Source organism: Fringilla coelebs, assembly GCF_963513975.1.
Source record: "Fringilla coelebs genome assembly, chromosome: 13".
Classification (NCBI taxonomy): Eukaryota; Metazoa; Chordata; class Aves; order Passeriformes; family Fringillidae; genus Fringilla; species Fringilla coelebs.
In genome coordinates this window covers 16,673,189-16,691,038 of record NC_140039.1, presented here as the reverse complement: position 1 = coordinate 16,691,038, position 17,850 = coordinate 16,673,189, and the positions used below count along the sequence as shown (strand labels likewise).

Sequence of the window (17,850 nt, the reverse complement as noted above, 5' to 3'; positions counted from 1 at the left end):
TTTCCTTCCCTCAGTGCTGCCATCGTTTATCAAAACTCCCCACGACATCACGAGCCGCACGGGCACGACGGCGCGGCTGGAGTGCGCGGCCGAGGGCCACCCCGCGCCGCAGATCGCCTGGCAGAAGGACGGCGGCACCGACTTCCCCGCCGCCCGCGAGCGCCGCATGCACGTCATGCCCGACGACGACGTCTTCTTCATCACCGACGTCAAGGTGGAGGACATGGGCGTCTACAGCTGCACAGCGCAGAACTCGGCGGGCTCCGTGCTGGCCAACGCCACCCTCACCGTGCTGGGTGAGCCGCCTTTTGGCTTTCGTGGGTTTCACGTGTTCGTAATCCTGCAGTTCTTCGATGTACGGCTCTGAACTCCACATAGAGTGTTAGATGCTGTTCTCTCGTTTTGGTCAGACAGAGCAATTCCTCTCTGGGCCTGGGAATCAAGGGCACATCACTGTCTCGGGCTCTGAGGGATGGGAACAAAAGTCAGTTGGGGGAGGAAGCAAACTTGGGCTAAATGACTTCATTACCTGAAGCTGTAATTGGAAGATTAACCCCCAGTATGCAAATGGACCAAACTGATAACAGTGTGAAAACCCATCACTCATCATCCATTTTTGGATGTTGTCCCTGGGGGTGCTTCATCTGCCCTAATGAACCTGAAGGCCCTTCAGTAAATATAACTGCTTTTATTCCCCCAATTTTGTCTGGCCTCTGTTTTTAGGTAGTCCCAAAAAGGCATCACCAGTGCCCCAGGAGGCCGAGTGCAAGTGGGAACGGGGAGGAATGGGCCGTTCAAGCTCTTTACCAGTTGCAAATAGAAGACAGGCAGAGACAAATGGTCTGCTTAGTCTTGTTTCATTCTTTTACACTGTAGTTCACTAATGAAAAATACCTGTTAAGTAAGAGAAGGAGCTGTAAGTTGCATCTCCTCTTGTGCTGAGGAAGCCCCTCCAACCAGCCTATTTCCTGTCTGGGAAAATGACTTCAAAAGGAAATTGCACTTCATCTCTCTTGCTCTGCGAAATAATTCACGTTTCAGCTGTTGGCATATGTCCTCAGAAGTTTCTTGTTGGGAAAACTTAACACCAGTTGGTTGTGGGAAGTGAAACCTTGGCTGTGGTTGTTAGATCTGTTGCGGTGTGCAGCTGCCATATTCCCAAGCACGTGCCTGCTTCGTGCCTTGCTGCGTCTGCAGGAACACCAGGAACGTTCAGTGCCGTTAAATCTGTTGTTACACCGTCCCTAAAAATCAATTTCTGTGCTTGTTCTCCCGCAGAGACACCATCCTTGGTCCATCCGCTGGAAGATCACGTGGTGTCCGTCGGAGAGACCGTGGCTCTGCAGTGCAAAGCCACGGGGAGCCCCCCGCCCCGCATCACCTGGCTGAAAGGCGACCAGCCCCTGGTGGTGACAGAAAGGCACCACTTCACCTCGGGCAACCAGCTGCTGATCGTCAGGAACGTGGTGCTGGAGGACGCGGGGAAGTACACGTGCGAGATGTCCAACACGCTGGGCACGGAGCGCGCGCACAGCCACGTCAGCATCCTGCAGGCGCTGGGCTGCCGCAAGGACCGCACCACCGTGGGCATCATCACCATCGCCGTGGTCTGCAGCATCGTGCTCACCTCCCTCGTCTGGGTCTGCATCATCTACCAGACCAGGAAGAAGAGTGAGGAGTACAGCGTCACCAACACAGGTAGCTGCGGTGTCCCGAGGCAGCCTCTGACCTTTTGTGCTGGCAGACGTCCCGCTGAGGCTGAGCTGGCTCGTCAGGGAGCCTCACAGTCCCCTGGAACTGCAGCTGGCTTGTCTCCCTGGTTCTCCTGGCTCCCAGGGCTGGAACTAGCTTCCACTTGCTGCTGAAGCATGTTCAGAGCTGCATTTCTCCCCTTGGCTTGCTCTTCAGGAAGGTCTTTTCCACTTGGCTGTAGTTTCAGCCATTGCCTTGCTACTTTGGTTTTCCATGACCATAAATGATAACTTTTGAGACAGTCTGGATGATGTTCACGATGCTGGGAACCTGTCTTGGTTTTTGCAAAGTCTTCAAAGTCAAAACTTGAAAAATTTAGACTTAGAATCCCTTATTCCATGTTGGCTGTAAGAGCTAGCCCTGATTATGTGGGGTATATTACTTTTTAGAGGAAGAATTAGCATTTATTGCTTTCTCCTGATACTCAGAGGGGATAATTTGGCGCTGAAATAAGTGTTGCAGTGAGAATAAATTCTCCTGCCCTCCTTATGCAGCCTCTGAACAAAACAGAAGTATGAAAGAACCACCCTAAGACTTTCCCAGCCTGCTTGGAATTTCCAGCCTTCCTACATTATGCTTAGTTTTAGATAGAGTACAAAAGGATTTTTAAAGACATGGGCTAGGTAGGGAGTCTTGGATAGCCTATTAGCAGTGTGATGTATTAGTGGGATTCTTTTATAACTCCTTTTTTTAGTCCTCAAAATCCAGGGCTTCGTGCCCAATATAATTGAGTTTCACTTGGTTTTGTGTGGCAAGGGAAACTGAAATTGCCTGATAGAAAATGGAGAAAGCCAAGAGGCTTAAGACTTATTTCCTGCTTAAGAGAATCAAACACCCTGTTCTGCAGAATACTTTTACTCCTGACTTCAGGAGACAGAAGACTTGAGTCAAAGGAAGGACTGAATTTCAGGGGAAAGAGAAGGATTTACTTATTCTGAATAAATAGTTCTACTCCACCTGCTATGTACGGACCATACCACATGCAAACACTCAAAGTGCCTTTATCAGCACTCTCTCTCCCACAGCTTTAAGCTTTGAAAAATCAGGAATGGGGCTTCTGAGGGGAAGGGAATATTTAGGCAGTTCAGTTTCCAATGCACCTACAGAAAATAACCGGTTCTAGATCTGGTCCCAAATCCCCCTTGAAAATGTGAATTTCCTTTGAAAAATCCTGCTGGGAATTGACTTTTCCCTTCTGCCACTGCTCTAGATGAGACTATTGTGCCTCCTGATGTGCCAAGCTACCTGTCCTCCCAGGGGACTCTCTCGGAGCGCCAGGACGTGGCCATTGGAGTGGACACCCAGCAGCCCAACGGGCACATCGACAGCAATGGTGAGCAGTGCTTTCATTGCTCTGTAGTGCTGGGTCTGAACTTGAGATGGGAGGTGGAAATCTCAGCCCAGAGTGCTTCTGTGTTTGTGTTTGTTCTGAGTTATCTGAGAGATCTTCATAATGTAACTCCTGCATTTATGCAGAGCAGGGATCTGTGTTTGACTTCACAGAGCTCTCCTCTCCCAGGAGTAAGTGTTCCTACAAGCTGACTGCCTCAGAAACTGCTCAGTCAGGCCCTAAGGACTGGTTTTTTGCTAATTCTGGATTCTGGTTTTGGCAGCAGAGTTACCCATAGTCATACTAGAAAAGGCATTAACATTGCCTGTCCCTGCCTTCAGGCTTTGAAATTAAATGTTGGGGTTTTACACTATTTAAACACAGCACATTAGGAAGGAGAAGTTAAGAGTTCTGAACAAAGATCCTCGTGAGATTGTGCAGCATTTATTCTGTTAAATGTTTGCTGAAAATTATCTTTTATCTCCGTTTCTATTTTTTCTCCCTTTTCCAGTGTAAGACCAACAAGTGATTTAACTGTGAGCAGATGGCTGTGATCTTTACCCAGATGGTTTGTTTGTTACAGGGATGTGTCAGGCTGATGCTGGAAGGTGTCCAGATGTTGAAGCTCCTGCTGTAGGTTGTAGACAGCCCAAGCTGTGTATCAGCTATAACAAAGACACTTGGAAAACTGAGGACGTGGCCGATGGAATGCTTGTTCCAGATAAGACAGGTACAAAACCCATTAATCTGGGAAGGCATTTCGTGTTTGTACAGATCACAAAACCTTCCAAGTCAGACAGCATTAACACAAGAAATTGTTACCTTCAGAGAAAAAAAAAAGCTCAGAATGATTCTCAGATGCAAGCACAGAAAATTTACTTTCTCCTGCTTGCTTTGATTCTCTCTCAAGCTTAGATATTTGGAATTTGAGGAACTGTCAGAAAGTAAAGCTCCCAGTTGCCATTCTGTGCAGCTGGCTGATGGGAATTTTGATTTGAAATATTCCTAAATTATGAGAGCACTTTCAAAACTGAAAGTGTTAAATTTTTTCATGCTCTTTTAAAAGGCCTGTTGACTTCAAAGCTCAACTTTATAATTTATTTTCAAAATTTAAAGATTGTTTTGGGCACTACACCTGCCTCTGCTCTTTGCCAATTTCTCTAGTGTTCCACTGATACTTTTCTATTTTTAGGACATGCTTTCTGTTCTCACACTATTGTAAAAGCCACTGAAAATCAGCCAATGAAACAAATTTTCTCTCTAGGAGAAACTAATGTAAAGTTTAATAATGGAAAGTTGTTGAGTGCACTAAGGAAATTAGCTTTCAACATTTAGAAACTCCCTGCTGCTTTGAATTCTGCTAATCTAATGATACCACTACCATTAATAACATATCTTGAGATAACAGTGCAAGCTGATGCTGCTCCCTGTAAAGCACCAGCACAAAAGTAAGAAAGGTAACTTGGTATTTTAAAGCAGCTACAGGAAAGTTCCACTTTGCACTTCTACCCTGATTAGAAGGTCTGGAAAAGGAAATAAATGCCTAGTTTATTTAAAAAAAAAAGTTACGAGTACATTGGAGTGAAAATGAATCCCTAGCTAACTAAAGCTAATAATTGGAACTCCCTTGAGCGATGGTGGCTACAGATGGTGGGTGTGTAGTAGCCCTGTGTACGACCACGAAGTGCCCACGTTATTTAGTGCGAGATTCCCCCAGTGAACCAGACAGAACTGCCCTTTCCTTCCATGATCTGTGTGCTCCAGTGCTGACCACTTCCAGCTGCTCCTCTCACCTTGCTGATTTTCCCTCCCTGCCCCAAAGGCTACGGGCTGCCCGTGGTGTGCACGGAGTGCAGCGGCAGCACGGACAGCGTGAGCGTCCACAGCCACCCCAAGGACTGCCAGAGCCTAAAGACTGTGGAGAACACCCACCCCAATGCCCTGAGCAGCAGCAGGGAGCACCAGAGGAAGAGGGGTGCAGGCACCAGCCTTCTTCATGCTCAGCCCTGCAATGGCATTGCCAGTGGCAAGAGGGTGGAGGCAGACGGGACCCTCTACCCCAGCAACCACGACAGGATACGGCCGGAGGGCGCGGCCGGCGCGCTGCTCGCGGACACGCGCGGTGCGTCTGTGACGGTGATCCCGGGGGGAGGGAAGAGATGAGAAGGTTGACTCCATGGTCAGAAGGCTTGGTTTATTATTTCATGATATATATTATATTAGAAACTATACTAAAAGAATAGAAGGAAGGATTTCATCAGAAAGCTTAGCTAAGAATAGAAAAGGAATGAATAACAAGGCTTGGACTGACCGAAACAGTCTGAGACAGCTGGACTGTGATTGGCCATTAATTAGAAACAACCACATGAGACCAATCCCAGATCCACCTGCTGCATCCCACAGCAGCAAACAATCATTGTTTACATTTTGTTCCTGAGGCCTCTCAGCTTCTCAGGAGGAAAAATCCTAAGGAAAGGATTTTTCATAAAACATGTCTGTGACAGTACATCCTTCCTCAGGGTCACCCTGATCCCCAGGGCCACCAGCAGGCTTGTAGCACAGCCCCACGTGCTCCCCTCAGGCTTTTCAACCAGCTCACAGGTGTGGATGGCAGTGGTGGGGTTGGTTTGGGTGTAGAATATAATTGTTAAGGTTGGGAAAGAACTCCAGGCCCATGGAGGATGGGAGTGCTTAGCAGGCTGAGCATCACCTAACCATGCCGCTCCTTTGGGGTTTTGCAGGCTCTTCACAAGCAGCAGCAAAGCCTCCAGAGCTTAACAACCTTAATTTGGTGAGAGCTTCACCTGCAGGAGGGTCATTAAAGCAACTGAACGTGCTTCCTGAAATATCCCCAGCACTACTGGATCTGCAGGGGGAAGCAGAGGTGGAGCAGGCTCTCCTGCCCAGCAGCAGCACAGCCCAGCCCCGCGACTCCGCTCACGAGCCCATGCTGCCCAAGAGGTCTCTGGACTGAGAGCACAGACTGACTGCCACGTGCAAATTAACAAACACACTATTACTTTTTTTTTTTAATTTTTTTTTTTTTTTGCACAGAGTATATAGGCTACTTACTTCTACCTCGAATCTTGAACTGATGGCCTGGCAAAGGCAACCAACTGAGGTATGAGAAACAAGCTTGTATGGGGAACAAACTCCTGTTCGAGCGTCATCTGATTGTACATAGTTTAAAACTTCCCTGAGAAGTATGAAGTGTTCAAAAGTCAACTTGCATATGAAGCACATAAATGCAAGGGATTATTGTGTAAAGACAAAAAGTATTTGATACAATTGTACATAAGAGTTTTCATATATAAATATATATATAAAATTATATATATATCTTTTACAGAGGCTATTTTAATCTTTAGTGCATGGAAAACTGAGTGAAATTTTACAATTTTGGCAATATTGTTTTCAGTATCAGGTTGCTGTTAAACTTTGTGAGAGAAATAATTCTGGTGCCTTAAATGCATAAACAGAACTTTTAAAAGCCAGACTGTTCCAAAGGGATTGTCCTCTTTTCAGTGGAAGTTCCTTTACACCATGTACACCGGGGTTGGGGCAATCCCAGGTACTGGCTGGGTGGAAAAGTGACCAGGAACAGCCCAGTGGAGAGGGATTTGGGGGTGTTGGTGGATCAGAGGCTGGACATGCCCTGGCCATGTGTGCTCACAGCCCAGAAATCCAACCATGTCCTGAGCATTGTGGGCAGCAGATTCTCCTCCTCTGCTCCACTCAGGTGAGGCCCCACTGGGGTTCTGCACACAGTTCTGGTGCTCTCAGTGTAAGGAGTAACAAGTTCAAACCGAAAAAGGGGAAATTTAGGTTAGATACAGAAGAAATGGAAATTCTTCCCTGTGAGGGTGGTGAGGCACTGGTACAGGTTGCCAGAGAAGCTGCAGATGTCTCATCCCTGTAGGTTTTCAAGCTGGATGCACCTCTGAGCAACCTGGACTAATGAAAGGTCTCCCTGCTTATAGCACGGAGTTGGAACAAGATCATTAAGGTCAGGACAGGCTGGATAGATTGGCTAAATCCAACAAGATAAAATTTAACAAGTCCAAGTGCTGGGTCCTATACTTTGGTTACAGGCTGGGGACAGAGTGGCTGGACAGTGCCCAGGCAGATGGACAGTGCCCAGGCAGAAAGGGACCTGGGGGCACTGGTTGACAGCTGGCTGAACGTGAACCAGCAGTGTGCCCTGCTGGCCAAGAAGGGCCTGTCCTGGATCAGGAATGGTGTGGCCAGCAGGAGCAGGGAGCTCGTTCTGCCCCTGTGCTCAGCACTGGGGAGGGCACACCCTGAGTGCTGTGTCCAGCTCTGGCCCCTCAGCTTGGGAAGGATGTTGAGACATTGGGATGTGTCCAGGGGAAGCAACAAGGCTGGTGAAGGGCTGGGAACACAAGTGCTGTGAACAATGACTGAGGGAGCTGGGGGTGCTCAGCCTGGAAAAAAGGAGGCTCAGGGGTGACCTTATCACTCTACAGCTCCCTGAAATGTGGCTGGAGCCAGGTGGGGGTCAGGGTCTTCTCCCAGGCAGCCACTGACAGAATTAGAGGATACAGCCTTAAGCTGTGCCAGAGGAAGTTTAGGCTGGACATTAGGAAAAAATTCCTCACAGAAAGTGACTGGACATTGGAATGGGCTGCCCAGGGAGATGGTGGAGTCACCGTGTTTAAAAAAAGACTGGATCTGGCACTTAGCCATGGTTGAGATGATAAGGTGGTGTTAAGTCATAGGTTGGACTTGGTCTCCTCCAGCCTAGTTAATCCTGTGATTCTGTCCCTTCCAACCCAAGACTTTCTGTGATTCAATTGGATTACTTAGCACAAATTTCCTTCCCCTTGGAAATTTATTGTACTTAACACATTTAATAAGAAGAGATATTCAGTTGTGTCAAATGAAATTTATAAAGAAAAAAAGCAGTGAGCAATTACATAGCAACCTGATATTTTCCTGTTGGTGGGAGAACTTGAATTCCATTATTTTTCTGAACTTCATAAAAATTAGTATTTGAACTGTGACTGTGTGAGACTTTAGAGTGGACCACACAGGAGGCACTAAATAACTCTTCAACAGTGTAGAGCCACAGAACAACCAGAGGAAAAGGCTGTTTTGACTGGGAAGAAGTTGTTACCAAAATAAATAACTTGTGCAGTAAACCAGGGGTGGTCTCACAACAGTGTACCTCTCAAACACGTCATCACAGAGGTTTTACCTGCCATGTGTGTGCACAGCTCTGAGCACCACAGGCCCTTCCCCTCCCAAAGGGACCCAGCTCTACCTGGTGCAGCAATCCAGCCTTGCCCTGCTTAGAATAAATAACCTGTGCCAGTGTCATGCATTTTCACACCCAAAACCCACATCTGTTCTGTGGGGGTTTGAAACCATAGAGCTGTTTTGACAACAAAACTAAACTGTACTCCTGAGGGGACAGCTGTATCACTAACTCATCCAATACTATTTTTTTCCCTGCAACACAATATTACACTTTGTTGTTGAACAGCCAGACTCTCTATATGAAAACATCACCTTCAGGTGAGTTATGCTGCCTTGTGCAGCAATTCTGGGCTAGTTAGAAATACACTTGTTTTATAAGGAAAACTGTGGATTCATGGTTGAACAGACTTTTAAATGGAAATGTCCCAAATGTTTTTATGTGGTCTTTTAAGTTCATCCATTAATGGGGGGGATAAGGAAATGCCCACCTCAGTCAAACAGATCTTTGTCACTTCTGACTTCACAATGACGCTTTTTATTTATAGGAAGGTTGCTTTCTGTTGGTGTTTGTTGGTACCTGTGGATGGAGGGCTCCCAGTTCTTTGTGATTTGAGTTCTGCTAACATGAGGTTGCTAACTCTGGTGATGACTACTTGGGGGCAGGTTTATCATGGGTGGGAGGGGGTGTTGTTACTTTTTTCCTTAGGAGCCACTCAAATACCAGTTCAGTGAGGCTGACTCTGGGAAATCCACCTTTGCCAGGACTGTGGTTCAGAACAAGCAGCAGAGATAAGGGCAGAAACACTTCATGGTCACTTTAGATCCATCACTGAGGGACCTGTCCCAGTGCTGCTGCACCTGTGGGTTTCAGGGAGTGGCTGCAAGCTGCCCCTTGGTGTTATCACCACAAGCTGGTCCTACCCAGCCTTAGCTCCTGTAAGGGAAGGAGCTGAGGGTCAGGGGGAGCAGCCCTGGGTGAAGCCAGGCATAATTCAGCCAGTACCTGTCTGTCCCAGTCCCTGACTCCTGACACGTTTGCACTTTGAGACAGGTGGCGAATTATGTTGAGTGCCAAGTTTATTCAGAGCAAAGGAGATGGATGTTAGAAAATTATAAACCAAGCACAGTTTTCCCTTTGCTGAAGGGAAAAGTGCTCCAGATCCAACTCATGGAACCAGGGACAGGGGGGAGATGGGAATGACTCAATGGGCTCATTTTGCTGGCAGAAATGTCATCACCAGTGCAGATACAAAAGCATATTTGCCATGTTAACATTGAAAATAACGTTTCTGAATAAAGTTAACTGCCTAATGTTATGACTTCCACTAAATATGTGAATTTGCTGCTTCTAAGAGGCAATGTGAAAGAGGAAGTATTACTTTTGTGTACAAATTTATTTATTTATTAGAGAATTTGGTACAATGTTGTACATTGAAAAACATGTAAGATATTGAAGTGTCTAACAAACGGCATTGAAGTGTCTTTAATAAAGGTTCATTTATAATATTACAGCTGATCTGTTGAGAGTGAGCTTTTGGGAGTTTCAGTTGGAAATTAAATAAAATTCTAATCCATTGCTATATCTCTTTTCTGTCTTTCTGTCATGAAAATGGAGATTAACTGCCAAAGTACCTGCTGTTGAAATTGGGCCATGAGATCCTGGGGAACAGCGTGAAGCTCTTGACAGCCTGGCATGTGGATGGGTGGAATTTGGGGCTGCATGGAAAAATACAATACAGAACTTGTAAGAAATACATTTCCAATATATCAGCTTGCTTTAGGATCTGGCAAGTCCCCCTGCCTTGGCAGTGAGAACAGAACAGATGAGGGGGGTGTTTGTGTGTGTGTGTGTGCCAGTGAAAACAGGGCCAGGACAGCACCAGACCCAGCTGCAGTTGTGAACACCTCTGGTGTTCCCAAACCCCAGCCCCACCCTGGGTGGAAATTCCAGAGGTAGCTTTGGAGATAAGCCTGAATTCTTGCTTTAACTAAAAATCTCAATTTGTCTTCTGTAGATTTTTTTAAAATTAAAACTAATTCCCCTTTGAAATTATCACTATGGGTATAAAGCAGGTTGTGTGAGAATACTCAAAAGTTCCTTAACACATCTAAGAGTTAAAATTTTTTAAAATTGAGAGAGGTTTTAAGAGGCTGGTGACTGGTGGAAAATTTAAGTTGTTCTCCCACTTTATCCTAGTAATGGGCTACATTAAATTTTGGTAAACTTGAAATAAACATTGCTAAAACTTAAGGCAAACAGTCATAGGGGAACCCATGCATTTTTTTAGTCTATTTTTTCTCCCCACAGTCCCAAAACTAAAAATGTCCTTTTCATCCATATTAGGCAAACTGGTGCATGCAGAACAGCCCTGGCCACCTGCTGGGGCTGTCAGTTGCCTGCTGCCATTCCCAGGTACATTTGGCCTTTGGTGCAGAGCTGCTCCACTGGCATAGAGGAAGGGGAGTCACTTTTTGGCTGGGTTTTGGTTGGGGTTTTTTATTTTAATTTAAAAAAAAGGTGATGACAAAAACTGATTCTGCAATATTAAATAAAAACAACAAGAAACAAATGCACCATTTGGACCCAATGACATAAAGATGATTATTTACAGCTCAGGTAATTAAATGCATCAACTGCAGTGCTAACCCTCTCACCATGTTTAAAGAGCTTCAATTAGAAAATGTGATCGATTTTTGAGACAGGGTAATACATCTCCTTTCCCAGCCCCTAAAATTGAATGGGAAATAAATAGATAGATAGATAGATAGATAGATAGATAGATAGATAGATAGATAGATAGATAGATAGATATAGAATGTCATAGAAGAGACAGCCTCAAAGTGGCAGGAAGCATAGCTACACCACACCATGGTAAAGAGCAGTGTTACCAACCAGCCAATACAGGGCTTGGCTGAATTCCCCATTTTAATTGAAGATTATTTTTAAGAATTATGTCCTTTGTTCTGTATGTTTTACTTGTCTGCCCATTATTTTCTAAGTTTTGGCCTCTGAAAAGTCTTACTGCTCTGTCATGGGTAGCAGTGCAATAAAACCTCCAGCCTGTGCTGTAGGCACTCTGGGCAGGGGCTCTGGTGTTATTGGTGTCCCCTGCTCAGGCCACTGACCTGGTCTGGCATTTGCTCTCCCTCTCCCAGGGCTCCAAACACACCTGTACGTTGTCCTCATGAGGGGAACAGCCTCACAGGTAAATTACAGCACCCCAGAGCAGCACAGCACCCCTGGCACATCAGTGCTGGGATGACAGTGACAGTGCCAGCAGGATGAGTGACCTGGCACAGCTCAGTGCCAGCGCCCTGTGGCACCCACTCCTCTCCCCTGTGTGAGGAGCCCCCACAGCCCTGCAGGAAAACATCACCCTTGGCTTTGCTGCCCACACCATCCCCCTCCACAGCCAAACCTCCCCAGCCACCACACGGCCAGGCTGGTGTTGTAAACCCCCAGCACCCACCCTGGCGATGATTTTGAGTCATTCCAATAAGGTATTTTCATCACACTCATCCCCACACCGCTTTGGCAGCTGCAGCTTCTGTTTCCTACATGAGAACAGCAGCAGAAATTTGCCTGCCAACAGCCCCCCAAGAGCCCTCAGCATCCACCCCTACACCAGCAGAACTCTGATGTTCTCCCTGCCTTGCCCTCCCAGCTTCACTCCCAGCACTTCCATCCTCCTGCTGCTTTAGCAGCTGAGGGATGAAGACCAAAAGAAGGCAGAGCTCCGTGTCTTTGCACAAGCACAGCTGTAAAATAATACAAGCCTGTGCTGTTACTGGAGAAATATGAGTGTGATTAATAAAGCTGCACTGGCTCCCACACAGGAATGCTTGCTGAGCACCTGTAGGTATAAACAGGAATATAAACTTCCACAAATACAGCTCGAATCAGAAACAAATGGATGATTGTCTTTGACAAAGAGCTCTCCAAGCCAGGATCCTTTCGGTGCTGTTGGAGGGCAGCAGGCTGTAACTCTATCAGCCCCTTCCCCTCCCCTGTTACGAGGCAGGTGCCACTGAATGATGAAAACTCGCTTTATTTCAGCCTCCCCACTCAGCCCCCAAGCCAGAGCTTTCCAAAACACTTTCCCTGCAGGAGTTCTAATAATGCCTTTTGCAGCCATCGTAATTAGCTGTTTACCCCCCAAACATCACTTTTTTGGCACAACCCTTCAAAATTACCTCACCCGCTTTCCATGCAGGAAAATTTCATGTTTGGGAAACTGGATTATTGGAGGATTTACTTTTCTCTAGCAGGGAGAGTGGCTCAGCCTGCGGCACAGCTGCTGGGAGGGCTGCGGGAGGAAGGCTCCACTCCCAGCCCGGCTTCTCCCCGGCAGGAGCGGCCGGGCTGGCTCAGAGCAGCAGCTGCCGAGTCTTCTCGTATGTCCCCAGGAAGATGAAGCCTCCCAGGCTGATGGCTGCCATCCGTGGGACAACACCTGCGAACAAGCTGAAGGCAAAGGAAAGGAGCTGTGAGAGATGAGCGGGGAGCGGATGCAGGGGCTTCGGCAAGCAAAGCCAAGAAAAACTCTCTCTTGCTGGCTTCTTAAATCCCACCCCACCACTCACTGCAGGGATCTGTCTGGACTTCCCTAACACAGCACTTGTGGTTTTTAACCCCTCTCCACACCCCTCGGGTGCAGAAGGGAAGGGCAGAGGCCATTGTGGAGCACTGGGATGGGGAGCTCAGGCACATGGGACAAAGAGCTGCACACAGGTGGGAACACCCTGTCCCCAGTGCCCCCACAGCCAGGGGCTGCCCCTCGCACAGCCAGCCCTGCTCACTGCAGTGGCTCATTCCCAGGAACTCCCAGCAGTGAGGGAGCAGAAATACCCCATTTGTGGCACCTTCAGCTGCCACCCTTTTAGGTGCCTGATCTGGATGTTTCTTCAAAATTAACAGGCAACTCGTGCAAAGCCAATTGCTTGACACATCCAAACTCACAGTTGGTTTAACAGCTTCAGGACAGGCCAGTGCACCCTCCCAGAGCATTACAGGCTTCCTTTGTGGCAAGCAAGGATTAAACTCCAATCCGTTCGGCATCCCACCCCCTTCCAGATCCATGGCGCTGAGCCTGGCTGAGCCCCACAGGGATCCTGTCCCTGGCTGTCCCAAGCACTGCATGGTCCCTGCTGGGGGGTGTCCTCAGTGGGATGAGCTGCAATTCCTGGTGAGACCTGGCTGCTCAGGAGCTCCCTGCTCCCACTGCACAGGGAAACCTCTGGCCATAATGAGCTCTGCTAAGGAGCCTGGAGCACACAGGCAGATGGAAACATTTTATGGCTTTACTAGACAGCAATTGGGCCTATTACCATAATGACAGCTTTAAAACAGAGTAATTTGTACAAGGCATGTATGGACAGAGCACTGATAGGGCAAATCCTGGGGAGCAGCACACAGCATCCCTCTCCTGCCTCATTACGGGAGCAGGGGCAGACATTTGTTTCCAGAACAGCCCACTCGAGACACAGCTATTACACAAACAGGGGCCCATAACTGAGTTACCCAGAAGCTGCAGCCCTGGCAACCCCCATTACCAACCATCACTTCCAAGAATCCTGGCCCTGCTTCTCCCAGATTTCAGTTCCCACCTGCAGCCTCTCCAGTCCACGCTTCCCCCATGGGCTCCCTCTCTGCGAGAGGGCAGAGCTCAACAGCTGCAGGGAGGTCCCAAATCCAAGAGCAGAGCTCTGTGGCAGGTCTGATCCAAACTCTGGATCCTCTGCACCATGCCTGCCTCCATCAGCAGATGAGATAAATTGGGTTTATTTCTGCTGGCCCTATCAGAAACCCCCCTGGTGGGCAGAGGACTGCTGTCTAGCTGGATTTAGTTTGTGTCTGCAGATTTCACCTGGCACTCTGCCACTCCTCAGCTCCTAACAGGAGACTAACAGGACCCCTGCAGTTACCCTTTGCATCATGAAATCATTCAGGTTGGAAAAGGACAAGCCCAAAATAAGCCAGCAGTACCAAGCCACCACTAACCCACGTCCCCAAGCACCACAGTTACACGTTTTGAACACTTCCAGGGAGGCTGATCCTACCCCTTCCCTGGGAAACAGGGCCTGGACACAGCACAGAGGGCCCAGTGCTGCAAAAAGCACTGTGTGTAACTTGCATCCCAGTGCTGGAGGCTTTTTCCCCCCTGCTTGGCTGCCAGGTGAAATTCCCCCAGAGATGGGACCCTTCCCTACTCCCCAAAGAGAATTCTCCCTGCTCTCCTCCCCTCAAGGGGCTGCCCAGCAGCAGAGGCTTTCTCTGTGCATGTGCTGTTCCTGCTGAGGCATGTGCCCTTCTGGTATTTTTCCACTGAAATCGAGATTCATAGCCCACACTTCAACAAATAAAACTAAACGATGTCAAGGGATTGTTATTTCAAAATTAAATCAGTACCTCACACGTGCCAATTCTACTCTGGCTAGGAAGCTCATGGGAGGAGCAGGACACCTGGTGCAACACCACCAGCTCCATCCCCAGCTCTGCACAGGCCACCTCACCAGCATCACCACTCAATAACCCTTGTGTTTCTCACCAATAAATTGTGAAGCTTCATCCATGGCTTTCAAACACCGCTATCTCCTTGTGAGAAAAGCCGTCAGACAAGATGCAAACTCCCTTTCCTGTGAATGATTCCTCTGCTCCTCTGGCAAGAGCAAAGAGGTTCACAGATCCACTCACCCCATCCCTATCCTAACCCCTGCCAGTCCTGGCTCTCCCTTGACAGAAAGGGATGTGGAATTTCTTGGCATGGAGCAGAGGGATTTACTAGGTGCAGACCAGGAAGCTGAGCCCTGTGCTCTGGTTTTAATAAGGTGGCAATAAGCAATGCGTCTTTCTGCCCTCAGAATTCCTCCTCTTCAAGTACGAGATTTATTAGAGGAGCCATAAATCATGTCATGTTGGAACTGGCCAAAAAAGCCCGACATTTTTATTGGTTTTGATTAATAGATTTATAATTGGCAGCAGGCATGGCAGCCTCTGCGTTTATTTTTCCCAAGACTTTCTTCCTTTTCCTCGCAGTTGACGCAGCTTGGCCTCCTTTGCGTGTTACTTTTTCTCCAGATCTCTTATTGTTTTGATTTCAACTGAATTGTGTTCCCTTTGGTCCTAGTCCACTGGTGCTATCTTTGGGCAGAGTTTAATTCTGGGTTGTTTAGAAAAGGGCACTGCTGAAACTCCCTGAAAAGAACACAAACACAGATTTTTACTTTCTGCTGTTGGCTGGGAGTGGGGGAGGTTTCCTCAGTCAGATCCATGCCTCTTCACACCCTTCAGAGCTCAACCTCCACTAGCAGCAATGGCCTCACTTCTCCCAGTCCCTTTCCAAACATGCCTCAAGAGTCCACCAAGCCCTGCAGGGCCCAAAACTCATCCCCTGCCACATCACCTTGTCCCCTCCGAGAGGCAAACCTGAGACAGCCCATCCCCGAGTGCTGCCGAGGGGCACAGCTGGATGCCTTCCTGGAATCAGTGTTCAGGAACTTCCTGCAATTTGTTTTGAATTATTTCCCACATGTGTAGAAAGAGGGTTGAACTTTTATTAGCTGGGCAGGCAGAGATCAGATGTTCAGAGAAAGCTGTCCCCTGCAAAGCTGTGTTGTGCACAGCGCTTTGAGCAACAAAGGTTAGGACAGTGCCCTGAGAGAGTGAGAGGGCTAAAAATCTAGGGAAAACTACAGGGAAAAGCCCCAAGCTTCCAAAAATCCCTCTGTTTCTCTTCCAGGCCAAAGACAGGTGAGACACAAGCCCTACTGAAGGCAGCACAGGCTGAACTTCATGGACTGGAGAAGTCAGGACATATATTCACTTTCAGAGGCCAACTACTGGTATAAGACATGCACTCAAAGAGGACAAGGTGGTTTAAGTGAAGCAGTGTCAGTAACAAACAATAATAATTTTGACACCTCCAAATGTTCTAGAAACACCAGCAGAAGACTCTGTGTTCCCACAGTGCTCCAAGGTCAGGAGAGCAATTCTCTGCCCAGTCCTGAGACAAAGTGAGGCACTTAAGAGACTGGATGGACATCACATCAGACTTCCACAGCTGGTCAGAGGAAAGCACAGAACATTTCTACACTCTGGCTACAGCAGGAAAGCCCTGCAGAGCTGCTCTGTGGCTGCTCAGACCCACTCTTTGTACTCAAGCCTGGCTCAGGAAACTTGCACTTTTGCAATGGGTTCCACACTGCAGAAGTCCAGGGGGACACACTTAAGGCCAGACCTAAGAGGAGACTCAAAGCTCACAGCTCAAAGCTCACAGCTGCTCCCTCTGCCTCAGCTCGTCCCCACTGCTGGCACCACACTGGCATTGCCTGCTCACATTGTGCTTCACAACAAGAACGGGGAATTGAACAGAGGAGACCTTGCTGGTGCTTCCAAATCTGCAAGAAATTGCCAGGAGGAGGAAAACCTGTCCATAAGGGGCTTGTGGGTCCTGTGCTGAGCTTCCCTGGCACCTCAGGAGAGGGGATTCACACGCCTCAAATGAAACTGCTGAAACTGCCACGAGATGGGAATTTAAATGGATACAAACCACAAATGTTCACAGGGAGGAGTCCATCATGGGTCATGAACACAAAGCCACCCTCACCTCTGGCACCTGGAGCTGGGCTCAGAGGTTGGATACACTCCCAACAATGCCCCTTTTCTGTACTCTTCCCTGGACACTGCCCCAGCCAGGGCTAAGGTGAGGACACTCAGCCTCCCTGGGGGATTTGTTCTTGGCCCAGGTGTGCAGCAATCAAAAGGCTTTTCTGTATGCCAGTATTTAAACAGAAACAGATCCCACCCCATCCTCTCACACCCCCTAATCCACACAGACAACACAACCCCTGAGGTGCAGCACGTCCTTACCCCGACAGGCCTTCTGTCCTCCAGATGCCACCAAGAGCAGCCAGAACATTCCCCCTGGCATTGCTGGAACCAGCCTGCACCACAGAGACAGAGATTGGAAAGGTTGGCAGAGGTTTAGTTATTTACTGAGCTCCTGCCTGGTTAGTGCTACATGACAGGAATTACAGACATCCTCATAACCTCCTCACCCCAGGCACAGCAAAAAGCTCCTCATCTCCAGGAATAGAAAAAAGGGCAGAAAGTGAAACAGAGGCCCTCCTCAGAAAATAGGTACAGACATATCAAAACAGCAGAATAAATCCCTGATGAGCATTTTAACTTTGGGTTAACTCTAACTCTGCAAGGCTTTTCTTCTAAAGACACTGCATGAGAGTCTGGAAGCTGAGCAGAAGCCCAGGTCTGTTTCAGACAGCTCCCTTGGGAAGGGACCAGAGAAGAATTTAAGCAAAGGAACACAACAATTTCATTGGTTCTGCATGCAGTGCTGTTCACATCCACTCCTGCCTTCTAGGACAGGAGCAGAAATGATTATTAATAGGTGCTGGATTTCATTCTGTAAGGACCCTACAGAAACCCTGGAATGGCCAGGCCATTCCCTGGCCTGTCTGGTGGCCTCCTTCCCTCTTACCTTTGCCAACATAATTCTTGTCTTTGCTACGTCGAGCGGCGTGGTGACTGC

General features: G+C 48.0%; 2 protein-coding genes across 2 annotated transcripts in view; one reads left to right on the top strand and one right to left on the bottom strand.

The window, feature by feature from the left end:
* The window catches only part of LRIG1 (leucine rich repeats and immunoglobulin like domains 1), a 90,437-nt gene extending 81,518 nt beyond the window's left edge, over nt 1-8,919 (top strand). Inside the window, exons 14-19 of the mRNA XM_084214623.1 lie at nt 15-296; nt 1,279-1,698; nt 2,963-3,085; nt 3,666-3,812; nt 4,905-5,204; nt 5,824-8,919. Of these exons, the coding sequence (XP_084070749.1) occupies nt 15-296; nt 1,279-1,698; nt 2,963-3,085; nt 3,666-3,812; nt 4,905-5,204; nt 5,824-6,056 (1,505 nt within the window). The 3' untranslated portion in view covers nt 6,057-8,919. The remainder of the gene's footprint in view (nt 1-14; nt 297-1,278; nt 1,699-2,962; nt 3,086-3,665; nt 3,813-4,904; nt 5,205-5,823) is intronic.
* An 88-nt stretch (nt 8,920-9,007) lies between these two features.
* SLC25A26 (solute carrier family 25 member 26) overlaps nt 9,008-17,850 on the bottom strand; it is an 83,582-nt gene continuing 74,739 nt past the window's right edge. Inside the window, exons 8-11 of the mRNA XM_084214624.1 lie at nt 17,800-17,846; nt 17,172-17,245; nt 12,559-12,767; nt 9,008-10,018 (exon numbers count right to left, since the gene is read on the bottom strand). Coding sequence (XP_084070750.1) covers nt 12,671-12,767; nt 17,172-17,245; nt 17,800-17,846 — 218 coding nt within the window. The 3' untranslated portion in view covers nt 9,008-10,018; nt 12,559-12,670. The remainder of the gene's footprint in view (nt 10,019-12,558; nt 12,768-17,171; nt 17,246-17,799; nt 17,847-17,850) is intronic.